This window comes from Phaenicophaeus curvirostris, chromosome 17 (genome assembly GCF_032191515.1).
Source record: "Phaenicophaeus curvirostris isolate KB17595 chromosome 17, BPBGC_Pcur_1.0, whole genome shotgun sequence".
NCBI classification, from domain to species: domain Eukaryota; kingdom Metazoa; phylum Chordata; class Aves; order Cuculiformes; family Cuculidae; genus Phaenicophaeus; species Phaenicophaeus curvirostris.
Genome location: NC_091408.1, coordinates 350,572 through 363,284, shown reverse-complemented (window position 1 = coordinate 363,284; position 12,713 = coordinate 350,572). Strand labels below are relative to the sequence as shown.

General features: G+C 42.6%; 1 protein-coding gene across 5 annotated transcripts in view; it reads right to left on the bottom strand.

Annotated features, from left to right (window-relative positions):
- The window catches only part of SFI1 (SFI1 centrin binding protein), a 21,113-nt gene extending 8,400 nt beyond the window's left edge, over positions 1-12,713 (bottom strand). The window contains exons 1-15 of one of the 5 annotated variants that reach the window (XM_069871420.1): positions 12,693-12,713; positions 9,775-9,954; positions 8,995-9,066; positions 8,458-8,565; positions 8,063-8,157; positions 6,423-6,540; positions 6,034-6,136; positions 5,216-5,372; positions 4,275-4,436; positions 3,810-3,880; positions 2,665-2,742; positions 2,234-2,331; positions 1,462-1,543; positions 387-565; positions 73-148 (exon numbers count right to left, since the gene is read on the bottom strand). In XM_069871420.1, the coding sequence (XP_069727521.1) occupies positions 73-148; positions 387-565; positions 1,462-1,543; positions 2,234-2,331; positions 2,665-2,742; positions 3,810-3,880; positions 4,275-4,436; positions 5,216-5,372; positions 6,034-6,136; positions 6,423-6,540; positions 8,063-8,157; positions 8,458-8,565; positions 8,995-9,066; positions 9,775-9,938 (1,563 nt within the window). In that variant the 5' untranslated portion in view covers positions 9,939-9,954; positions 12,693-12,713. Of the gene's footprint in view, positions 1-72; positions 149-386; positions 566-1,461; positions 1,544-2,233; positions 2,332-2,664; positions 2,743-3,809; positions 3,881-4,274; positions 4,437-5,215; positions 5,373-6,033; positions 6,137-6,422; positions 6,541-8,062; positions 8,158-8,457; positions 8,566-8,994; positions 9,067-9,774; positions 9,955-11,610; positions 11,658-12,692 lie in introns of those variants that run through there. The other 4 variants (XM_069871421.1, XM_069871418.1, XM_069871419.1 and 1 more) reach the window with 4 other exon arrangements.

Genomic DNA, 12,713 nt, shown 5'->3' with positions numbered 1-12,713 from the left:
GTCACGTGGGTACAAGCAATCTGAATGTAACAGAAGCAATTAAAGCTCTTACCCATCTGCTGTGTCTCTCACCTCCCTCCATTTGTTCCAAGTCTGCTGCAGACACTTTGAACAGTGAAATCTTAAGGCTTGCAGTTCCTTGAGCTTCCTATAAGAAAAACAATTTAATTACCTCTCCTACAATGCAGTCCATGTTACTGAACACTCTAGCACAGACGTGAGCCCACACTTGCCATCTTCAGTAAGCCATTTACTGAAAGACAAACCAGCAGCTTCTAGAGCACAAGTAAGGAGTCAGAATCTTTGTGGATTAAATGCTGTTTTGTCAAAACTAGGCAACTACCCGGCCAATCCAAATAATTCTCTCTTTTAAAATAACTTCTTACTCTGTTTTTCTCTGTTGAGTGTTTTGTTTCCACACAGAGAAAGCCTTCAGCAGCAGCAGGTGACTGTAGTGATCTCTTGCACGAACCAAGCCCTTCTGCTCCTCCAAATGTGCAGCTGTTCTTCTGCGCCAGAGGCACCAGAAGGAATGCAACAGCTGCCTTTCAAAATGAAGCACAGCCTACAACGGAAAGAAGGTGGCAATGGATTCATGACACAGGCAAGTTACAAACAACAGAAGGCAATTCCTTAGAGGTGACATGCACAAAACTTCCCAGTGTTCATTTTCCTCTCCTCACATTGAACAGCAATGAACACATGTCAAAGCCCCTTTGCTGAGAGTTTATGTCAACCTGTTCTACAGGCATCTATGTGCATGCAGATGAAGAAATTGTTGTCAGAAAACAGTAGGCCAAAGAGAGGAAAAATACAAGCTGATAAGTAGCATGTGAAAGACTCCCAAGAACTGATAAGTTCCAGAAAGCAGCCCTGTTGAATTTGCAAGAACTGATAACCTCAGAACACCAGGAGTCAGCCATATCTGCACACTACCACCTGCATAAGCTACCATCAACTATGACCTGTGTAGCACAGACACATGAAAGTCAGCAACGGCTGCTGTACACAGAGACTACAGGCTTATACAGGAAGCGAAGGCTTCTAAGCGACTTTCTGAACACCTACCAAGAAGCAACTAGTTTGCCAGTATAACCCTGCACTTGTTAAATAGGTCGGAGTTGGCTTTTTTTTACTTTTACTGTGTCAACCAGATAACTATAAAACAGAGCAAGGGAGAGAGAGCACACGCATATTTACTGGGTGAGGGAATAAAGGAATTAACTGCATGAGCAGTTATCCTCTAATAACAATAGCTTGATTCATTTATTAATAAACAGCTTAACTTAAAAAAGTTGATTAATAAATATTGGTTGTAATCCATTTCCCCTGACTTGATCCCCCACCAGGGAGAAGGAATTTACAGCACCCAAGTCCATCTCATTCTAACTGATGTTCACAGTGAGAAAGAAATTGCCTCTTCTATTTCCCAGCAAGGCCAGGTAGAAGAGTTACATTTACCCTTTTCTCTCCCATTCGGTATTCTTGCTGCTTGCTCGTCTTCAGCAACCACATATCAAATACTCGGCTCATCAACACTCTCCTGCAAGCAAAAAGGGAGAATGTTAGCATAGGAGAGAATTCCTCCAGAAAACAGATTGATTTTATGGACATCAAAAGACCAATCCACCTATAACTTAAGTTATAATAATTTCTTTTATTTACACACACACAATTATGGAACTAACTGAAAGCAACATGAATAATCAACAGACAGAGGAAGTATAAGAAACAACTGCATCGTAACAAACGTACTCCCCACTAAACTCCATAGGTCAAATTTAAAAGCCTTCTGGCTGCTTTGTTAATGTTGACTTATTCCTAGCACTAAACAAATTTACCTTCTAACAAAAAGCCTTACCTTCACCCTTAGAGTACCCCTAGCAGCACAGGTAGCACACGTGAGCCATCGACTGCCCCTGCTCCTCCCTGAAGCTAAGCAGCAGCAAGCGTTCTGAGCTCTGTCCATACTCACAATGCAGCCCACTGATCTTACCTGTACAACATCCACCTCTGAAAGCTAAACAAGTCTCACAGGCAGACTTAAACTCCCTCACACAATTCACAGAGAAGCAGGAGATGTAAATCACCTATTACTCATAGAAAACACAAAAGCAACTGGCATAAGGATGGTCATGCCCCCAAAAGTACTACCAGATTTTAGAAGAGATTCAAAGGCCTGCAGATCCCACACTTGCACGAATTTGTTCTATACTCGTATTCCTCTGCATACCTATAACGGGCATGAGCCAATGATGTTAAGGCCTGCTGCTGTTCTTCCTCCTTCTCTTCCAAACTCGACTTCCAATGGTTCCAGAACTTCTGCAACACCTGAAACAAAACAACAGATACAGGAAATCACGTAGAATGCAAAGAAAGAAATTATTACATGTCCTACTAACACTGCATGCTGCGATGGATGCCTCCTACAGTGCTTCATATTCCCAACTTGTTTTATAACCTGCTATTAATTCTTCTATTAAAAGACAAAGTCACTATAAACAAAGGAAAACAGAAAACTAAAATAATATATCTAAGACACAGAAGATTTCTTTGGGAACAAAGCCACTGATTTAATAGAAAAGTATTTTGTAGGTGAAGGTGGAAGCCAATAAGACAGATCGAGAAAAACTAATACAAGAATAATAAAAAAGCCAAGCTCACTGTATGATGCTGATGTTTCCTTGTTTTCTGAAGACGAGTGTTCAAGACATTCTGCCACAGACCCTCAAAACCGAGTTTCTGTAACAACAAGAAACATACACAACTTCATGTAATCCCAATCAGTAAGTACTGGTAAGCTTAGAACTGGCTGTTCCTTGCAGACAATCCCTGCAATAATGCATCAACTCCTTCTCACAAATTTGTCACTTCTCCAGCTAAACTGAAATTCCCAGGCTTTTACTGCGAGACATCCAACTCCTTTCTCAGCTTTCAGAGAGCTTTCAGCTTTTTTTTTGCTACCCAAACCCTTTCCCAAACTGTCTCCTCCTTCAGATCAAGGTTCAAAAATTGCTTATCAAAAATAGGAAAGATGCACTTCTTCCCTTTTAGGTCAGTAGAAGTTCTTTTGGTCTTGATTCAGGTATGAACATGGTAAAATAGCATTATGAGAGCATCCTACTTTAAAGCGTTCATATGGTCAGTAATGTTTTCAATCTACGATCCAAACAGGCTTATTACTGTTTCTTTGATGATTGGTCCTGATCCCCACCTGAAAATAATTCCATTCTGGAAAAGCTGGAGGTTTGCTTGTGTCCACCTTGCTGACAGTCCTCAAGGATTTATCTTTTTTTTTTTTTTTTTAAAAAAAAGACACTTACCCCACAACCTGCACATGCAGTAACCTAGCTTTGGGCTCGTGTGAAAGCAGCGCGTATGCATTAAAACAGAGGGGAAAAATAATTCTTGTAGCCAAACAGGGTAAGCAGACAGAAACATTCAGGGTAGAGGAAAACTAAGGAAAGTTAAATCAGAGAAGATCAAGGGGAAAAGGCTATCTCATGGTGAAATCACCAGGGAGCACGATAGCCCAACACCATCAAGATTAATCTGCTACTTCACCAGTTTTCCAATTCAAAGAAAAACTATTCAGAAGAGCAGCACTGTTTCCCCATTTGGACTCAACTGGCAGATTCCAGAATAGTTACAATTTAGAAACCTGATGCAGGACTCAAACTCACCACAGCAGAAAATGGTGCCTCCCTCTCTTAAGCCACACACCACCACCGTTAAAGGCACACTGCCGGTCAGAAGTATTCCAACTCTCCCCACAGCCTTTCCTACCCGACGCGTAATAGTGCTCTTACCAAGAGATGATGATTGTAGTGTTTTTCAGCCAGCTCACACTGTTGAGTCTTTTCCGCACACAGCACAGTATCTGTCATTGAGTTAAAGTCTCTTTTACACAGAAACAACCATCCTGATATAGACACAACTTCTCCCATAGAGAAGCACTAGATCTCCAGCTAAATTTACTTCAATATTTGAATTTCCTGCACTGTTACTTGTGCTAGATTTGATTACCGTCAAGCTTTTAGATTTTCCTGGCTTACCACAATACATTTCTGATTCACTGTTAAGTAAGGAATTCCTCTCCAACCTTAAATTACCTTCTGCAGGCTCTTAGCTGGCAACAGTTTTTTTAATTTTTACTATGGCCTTACATAGTTTGTTTTCACAAACATGCACAACACTCCTACTCATTAACCAGATCTCTCCTCCGCAGGCATGCTTTAAACCTCTTCCTGAGGGATGAAATACATATTGGATACAATGCTTCCAGCACGCAAAGCTTCTCCGTAGGGCAATCCTTCCTGCTAGTTTTTCAATGCCCTTTTGGTGAGCACGCAGTCTTCTCCTGCGCTCCCATGAGAGCCGCCAATTGGAGAAATGCTGCCAGACTACCCTGCTTCGGTGATGCTCTTGGGCCAGCTCTAGAGAACAAACACACAAGTTACTCACAAACTTGTTCTATCCAGGACTCATTCATATCAGAAAAGGCCATGGTACTTCAGCTGCTGGCTCTGAAGTGACAGTAGCTCTAACACGGAACAACGTTGGTAAAAATCCACAGTAACACTCAGCTATGGGCTATATTCTTCCTGCTGGTCATAAAGGCAGTTTTAAACCAGTTACAGACTGTATTGACTTAAGAAAGGGATGTTAAGAATCTGTGTCACTTGTTCAACAAACACAAGCTTGTTCACATTTCTGTATGCTCCCATTATTAGTTCCCAGGTATCCAAGCTGTATTCTTTTCCATTACCACTGATCAACAGGCAACTCACACAAATGTATGAACTCATTCCAATGACTTCAAGGAAAGAAACAAAAGAGCTGGTGTAATCACCTTTACCATCCTGCATGAGACGTGATTCTCTGACTATCAGAAAATCCACGCACAGAATGACTGATAACGGTCTCGAATACATCCTTGTCACCGATATCTCAGTCAGAATACAACATGAAATCTGCAAGTTTTCATCATGGGAACCGTGAGGCATTTTCTTTTAAATCGCACAGAAAGTAGGTGATCTTCCCGACAGCACAGTATGTAACCTTAGCTAGCCAGGCCTGTAACAGGGCACAGTCCAAGCTGCACCTCATTGTCTGCTGAGCAATCAGAAACACTGCAGCATCTCCTACAACACGAATAAAATAAGTCACTGTGCCCTAAAAGCAAAGGAGCTAAGCTTTGTTCTGCCTAACTCACTGTTCTGATGTTTCTTTGCTCTGTGGAGGTATAAGTATCTGAGCCATGCTTCCATGCATCTCTTCAATTCCCGCTGCTGCTGGTGAGTTACTGCCCTCATCTCCTTCTGCTTGTCATTCTGGCTGTAAAAGTACAGCTCCCGCCACTGCAACCAAGCCTGATGGAGCAATTGGGGAGGGAGGGAAGTAAGGAGAGAAAACCAGACAAGATTAGAGAAACAGAACAAAAAGAGGAAACAGGATATTCTGTGTAAGATCTAAAGGTGAAACCAGAGCGGTTCCTCCCGACAAGGCAGGGGAGAACGACAAACAAAACCAAACAAACAAATGTCAAAGGAATGTCAGTATGAAAAAGGTCAAAGACCTTTTTTAATGCTTCAACACTTTTCACATGAAAAGGCCAAAATAATATTTTTTGATCAATAGGCTTCCTTTCAGCCAGAGTATTTTCATATAAAAGAGAGTCACATCTTGAGATATGACAAGATTTCTCAAGTCATGAGCTTATCTCCTTGGTAAAATACCTCAGAACAGGCACAGCATTGCCATCTTACAGCAAAGGTTGAATTAAATGCTGTCACCTGTTTTCAGTGAAATGGTTAAAAAGCCACAGTTCCAGTGAAAGAAAGAAAACCAAGCTGCTTTTGCTTCAGCTAGGAAGAACTATTAACTGAAGGAGCAGAAAACCCCTCAAGAATATGAAATGCTGCCTTGTACTTTCTTACCCCAAAATGGAGCTAAACATGCTCACAAAAATTCATCAGGACATAAGAAACTTAAAGATGAGAAAAGGTAGCAGTTGAAGCTTCTGGGACTTACTCGAAACTGCAGGCTCTGAGCCCAGTGCTGCAGAGCCAAAATGTTCATTTTATGTCTAGCACAGTTCTGGTGATGTCGTCTTCTCCACACAGCCCAGGACATGCTGCCAAAACAATGCAACACACATGATGAAATGCAGGATCCACAGTTTGGTGCAAGAAATCACCTTCCTCTCACAGGATAAAGGTATGAACAACAGTCTTCTAAGTTCACAGTCTGTGAGTGCACCAGAAGAATTCAGACACAAACATTTCTCCAAGGAAAAAAAAAGGCAAAAAAACCACAGAGCATGGAACAAAGTCACTGCAGGAGAAGATAACAGAACACACGTCAAAACCATGGCCTCACAGTCAGTGCCGCTCCTCCGCCTGCTTCCACTCCGTTCTTACCGCAAGCAGCTTCTTTCCCTGAAAGCCACTGCCACAGACTGCATCCCATGTTTTGTCCTCCGAACATCAAGATAAACCAGCCAGCACTGCCAGGTCCTGAGCAATTGTTGCTTCTTTGCTGTGCACAACAAAAAAATTACAGCATCTCAAGTTCCTGCAGGAATCTGGCATTTTTAGCCATTCCCTCACACCACCTGTCCCTGAGCTCTGTCCCCTCAGCCTGCAGTGACACCTCGTGGGAAACCCCAACACAGCTGCCACCAGCGTCGCGCAGGCAAGGATCTCTGAACGGCTGACATGCCATGCTGCTTGTTCAGTGTAGCGTGAGTTATCACACAACGGCATCGCTTTGTCTGCAGCACTTACAGGGCACAGAACTGTGCAACAACAGCAGCATAACAACCTCACGATGTAAGAATGACATTTAAAAAAAAAAAAGTTCATCAGGTTCATAAGTAGCTTTTTGAGTTATTCTCTATCACAAGCAGAGAAATCAACCAGAAACACGCCAAGTTTATTTAGCAGGCTGGTCACAGAGCTGAAGACAGAAGCGGTGTCACCAATTCCAGTACAGCACTCCAAGCAGAGCACTGCAGCTTCTCCTCACAACAGTCTGGCTTGCCAGAACAGATACTAGTAAAGCAAAGTTATTAGAAAAAGGTCACTGATTTACTGCTACTCCACGCTTACACTAAAAAAACATGCTTTGTTTTTTAAGAATTCCTTGCAATCTGGTGAATCAAGTCTTAACCTACCTTAAAACAGGTCACTGCTCTACCTTTTTGACTAAGTAACACACAGCTGTTCTGTAAGTTCTCTAGCCTCCCTCACTACGAAAGGAAATACAGAAAGCCTATCCATTTGTTTCCAATGGTGCCAGTACATACAATATTCTGAGGCTAAATTCATACACAAAGAGACCAGCTAACTTATTTTGCGAAACAGCACAGAACAAAACCACAATATCATCTTTAAGAGATGGTCATCCTCCCCTTCAGGGACACAGAAATTTCCTGAAACCAAATGAATTTTCAACCAATATAGGCAACTTCAACAGCAGGACAAACCCACTGCAGAACAAAGAATCTACACAGTAAGACAAGGGGCACTTCAAAAGTTTGGGTTCTCTTCAGTTGCAAGACACAAGCTGGAAGGAATAGTGAATATAGACAGAATAGGTGTAAATACCAGAGGGGATTAGTATCTAATTTCTATCTAGCCACAGTTGACTGAGAATTCCAGTAACACAGTAACACATTCTATCAAAAAATACCTATTTGAATACATTTTGTGATAAAGTAAAAAAAAAAAGACAACAAAAAACTACAAAAAAACACCAAAAACCGCAGCAAACCACCCCCGAAAAAACAAACACTATTGAGAGCAGATGGAGAGGCCCTTAAGCTCATCCACTGGCGTCCCTAAATAACTATATAGCTACAGAGCAGAGCATTGAATGGACATCCTGCCAGCTTTAAACAGCAACCATCTGTATCTAAAAGCATCACTCAGCCACGGGAGGGGGAGGCCAATGCACAAACATGCACAAGGGACAGAGATTCTGTGTAAATATTGTCCTTGAAAACTCCCGTCCCAATATGTTCCCAAATAAAGGCAGTTAACATCACTTCTACACTTACCATGAGACTCTGCAATACCATATTTGCTCCTCATTCCATGTTGCTGGCACACGTAGGCTCTCCAGGCCTTGAATATCAAATTAAGGAGTAAATGCCTGAAAAATTAAAACAACACCATTCACTGAAATAGCTACCAATGCCTAGAAGTAGGATTCTTCCGAGTTCAGCTGCACTCTAAAGATACAGCGCAAATGAAATTTTGATGTCATCCTAAGACAACAATACCAAAAAAAAAAAAGAGGAAGAAGAACATGAAAATAAGCAATGAAGGATTGCTGTTGGCCTGGAGGTACTGCTGATGCAACTTGCTTACGGGAACTAATAGCTCTTTAAGAGCCTAAGGAAGATTCCTCATACTGCTGTCTACACACAGTAACAGGAATTGTTTCACACACCTGTAGTGCCTGGCTGCTCTGAGGCTCAGCTTCCTTTCTCTGTGGACAGTCCACCAATCCTTCCACTTTCCAAAAGTGTTTTGAAGAATCTTCTTGTCATAAAAGCACCTAAACAGTTGAAAGATGGGGACATGGGAAATTTCATGCAGGTTTACCAGTTGACTGCAAATCAGTTTTAATGAAGATTATGCTACCTCTTTTCCAGTCTTGCCCAATTAGCCTAACAGTATCTAATTGCATTTAAAAAGTGCTGCCCTGCTGGGACACTTTATTCCAAAGCTCTGTGCAGCATGACAAGGGGCAATCAGCTTAGTGACTCATATTCAGTCAAGGAAGGAAAGACAGACATTGTTAACTGCCAAATCAGAATGCCAGTTGACTTCAGACCTATGAATAACCCTCAACTTTTACCCTCAGTTCTGTGTTTTACTCAAAAAAACAGCACAGTCAATAATGACATGTGTTTGCCTTGCTACTGTTGTTATTTTTACACAGAATATTTTTATATGTAGAAATAAATACAAAAGCTACTTTTACCTGGCTTTGGAAGGAAGAATTTGTCCAAATGTCTTTTTTGCCCAGAGACAGAAGCATTTCCTTGCTAGATATCTGGAGCATAAGGAAAGGTTAGTTGTCTCTGTAGTTTTATACTGTTCATTCCTAGGCAGTTATAAAACCAGAAACTTTTATGCTAGTGGCAGGAACAAAACTCAAGGTCTGGTTTTACAGAGATCAATGCATATATGCAATATTTATGCCCTGAAATTAGTACCTTTACAGGCCTGTTCACCAAGCACAAATAGAGGCCCATGCATCATTGCAAGACCTGAATTGTGATATTATCACTCTTTTTTCCCTGTCTTCCAAATGGCTTTAAGAGTTAATTGGCTCACAGAGGACCCCAAAAAGCACCAAAGCCAGCATAAAGTAGTTAATTAAAGCACACAGCCATGTCCCTCTTTCAGCAAGTTGCTAGAATCAGGTCAATAAATATTAGAGGTTTAATCTCTAAACAATTGCCATCCCATTTTTGTCAAGATTCCTTCAACAAACAAAGAAGAAACACAAGAGGAGGGCAAGACTAAACCATTATAGATGGCAGCCCACTAGCCAACTATACTGCTGAATATCTATTTACATTAGAAAATCAAAAATGTACAAAGTCTGACTGTGCCAATGTCCTCAGGTTAGCACCAACACCTTCAGAAATGTCAGGTGTGCCAGCCAATAAAATCTTTGCCTTAGCCTGTACTTGTACTACTAAATACAGCCTTCTATGAGTCTGATCCCCCTGATCCATTCAAAGAAAATTATCACCTGATTCGGAATTCTTCTAACTTCCCTCTTTGCTGACAGGTATACCTGGCCTGATCTTTGTCGTCCTGACCGCTGTCCTCAAACTGCTGCTGGGCAGACTGGGGAGCAATTGACTGCCTAGTTGCAAGCACTTGACACTGAGATGGTTGTTGGATTTCATGCATCTTCAGAGATTCTGAACTTAAAAGGAAAGAAGTTTTGTAAAAAACTACATTAACGGCAAAGAAGTAGCGTTATTTCAATAAAGTAATCTCTAACAACGGTAGACAATCACATATAGAGGTTGACAGCTATAAGAAGCTAAAATGCATTTATTGCCTCTTTATCCAGCATTTTTCACTCTCTATAAAAGTTGTTTCCCCAAGACAAGCAGGAAGAGACATTCCAGCAAATCATGTTACAGAAAACTCCCTTCTCTAAAGTGGAAATGGAGAAGCACTGAAATGCATTTGTGCTTCCTCTAACAGAGAAGATCTGAATGTGCTTTCCTGCCTTTTATTTTCAAATATATCAAGGTATTCCATCTGTTCCCGAAAAATTCTCTTGAGGACTAGAGGAACTGACGTGAGAATTTCCCATTTTAACACAAAATGCACTTACAGATATAGTTCCTTTACATGGAACTTTACAAGGAACAAGTTTTGCTCCTATTTTAATGTGTTTCATTTGAAAAAAAAATAAAAATCCCTTCCTAATTGTAGATATTCATCATTAAAAAGCAGTTAGGCCTATTCTTCCATCATACTGTTTACTTTCACACATAGTTCTAATCTGAAAAATAACAAGTATCTTGTTATGAATTGTAAGTATTTTGCCTCAGTAATTTCCTGAAAACAAGATATATAAAAAAAATCTGCCCAGATAAAACTTGCTGAACCAGTTGTATTGAAGCTTCTTTCTCAAAACAAATACTGCCACCACCCTGAAAATTTGCACACTAGAACCACAAACACGTTCTTGGGCTCCACAGCAGGAGAGGAGAGGCTGAAGTCTCACCGCCCGTGATCACCTGCACTGAGCTAGGGAGAACAGGGCTGCAGCCAGAAAAAAAGCAGTGGTTCCACAAAGTTACCTGAACAATCTCTACTGCTGAATTCCAGGAGTTCAGCTGAATAACCAATTGCTCACAGGTTTAACAACAAATCATTGGGAGAGACAGAATACCAACAAAACCAAAATCCAAACCCATCCACCCTACAAAATCTCACAGGAGGAAATGCAGTTCCAGCAAGAAATTAATGAAATAAAACAAGATCTGTATTTCATGCAAGAGAGCGAAATTCTTGTTCTCCTAGACTGTTTTCTGCAACACAAGCCCCATCCAGCAGACAAAAGATTTCTGTTCACATCAAGATGTGCAGTTAAGGCAGCTGCTGAAGAGAAGAGTTTCAAAAGCTTTTTACATTTAGGCAAAATAGCTTTCAGCACAAGTTCTTATACGTGTCTGTTAGGCCCAACTCCCTTAAAAAGCATCCAATTCACTTGAAAGGCAAACCTAGGCTGGCCATATGCAATGTAACACAAAGCAGCGAAGGAATCAGCTCAGGGAGAACATATAAAAGTTTTGTATTCAAGGCTAAAGCCTGTGAATACTTAATCATTGTCCAACGTATGTACTTTCTAACAGATTACTTCCAAATTTGAAATGTTGTTTGTGATAAACATATAGAGTGATGACAACCCATGCCCATAAGGATTTATGGCAAGTAAGCGCAAAAAAACAGAAGTTGAAGGATTATTTGTCCCTTGTAAAGTTAGAAAACAAAAGCACAGGGAAAGCAAGAGCTGACACCCCAGAATAAATCTGCGGTTGGGCCAACAACTATATCCAAATACCTGATGTTCCAGCTCAAGATCACAGTTCTCATATGCGAGGGTTACGGTATCGTAAACCCACACGCAGTTGCGTTTCGTGAGGGGTTCGGGGGCGGCGTTCGTTCTTTTGCGTTCAGGAGGAACACTTTCTATTTAATAACGTCCCACAGAGACCAAGAAGCCTTCGTCTGAGAACAACTCAACCTCCTCCCCTCTCACGGGACGCCTGAGATGCCATAATGAAAAAAAGCAAATTCCAGGCGAGGCCTTCGACGAGGCAGCACCCCCCGCCCCCCCCCCGAGCCCCGGGGCCCCCGCGGCTCCCCCCGCGCCGGCCCGGCGAGCGCCCCCGTGCGGCCGGAGGGCGGGGGACGCGCCGCCAGGGACAAAGCCCTCCAAGCAAAGGCAAGAACGATTTTATTTTACCATTCGGCGCTGAATCGGCTGCTCTTCTAAAAGAGACATAACGTCTTACAAAAGCAGCGGGTAGATATACGAGTTTTAGACAAAGGCCGTGTAAAGCCTCAAAGAACGTTCGTTCTTTTTTCAGATAATCCAACCGCGCCTGGAGGCTCCCTTCAGGTGACCTGACCTGGAACAGCTACATCTTACAAGACAACTAAGGATATCAATGAATTTTCGTAGCCGTAAGACAGGTTATCTCTCAACCTAAACCGGCTGCATACCGTCATAGAACAGTTTGGGTGGGAAGGGACCTTCAAGATCAGAGAATCATAGAAGGGTTTGGGTCGGAAGGGACCTGCGAGCGCCCCCCGCCCGGGCCGGGACGCCCCCACGATCGGGGCTCCAGCCCCGTCCCGCTAGGCCTCGAACCCCCCAGGGCGGGGCAGCCTGGGCCAGGGCCTCCCCGCCTCATCGCGAGGGAACTCCTCCTTCTGTCCAGTCCAAACCTGCCCCTCTCCAGTTTATACTCGTTTCCCCTCCTATCCCCACAACCCTTGGTGAGCAGCCCCCCTCCCCCGTCTTCTCGCAGCCCCTCAGGCTCTGGGAGGCCGCCACCAGCCCCAGCTCAGCTCCCGCCCTGCGACCCCCCTCGGAGCCCCTCAGGACCGTGTTTATACGCGATAACGAAGCACACGGACCCCCCGCGGCAAAACTTATCC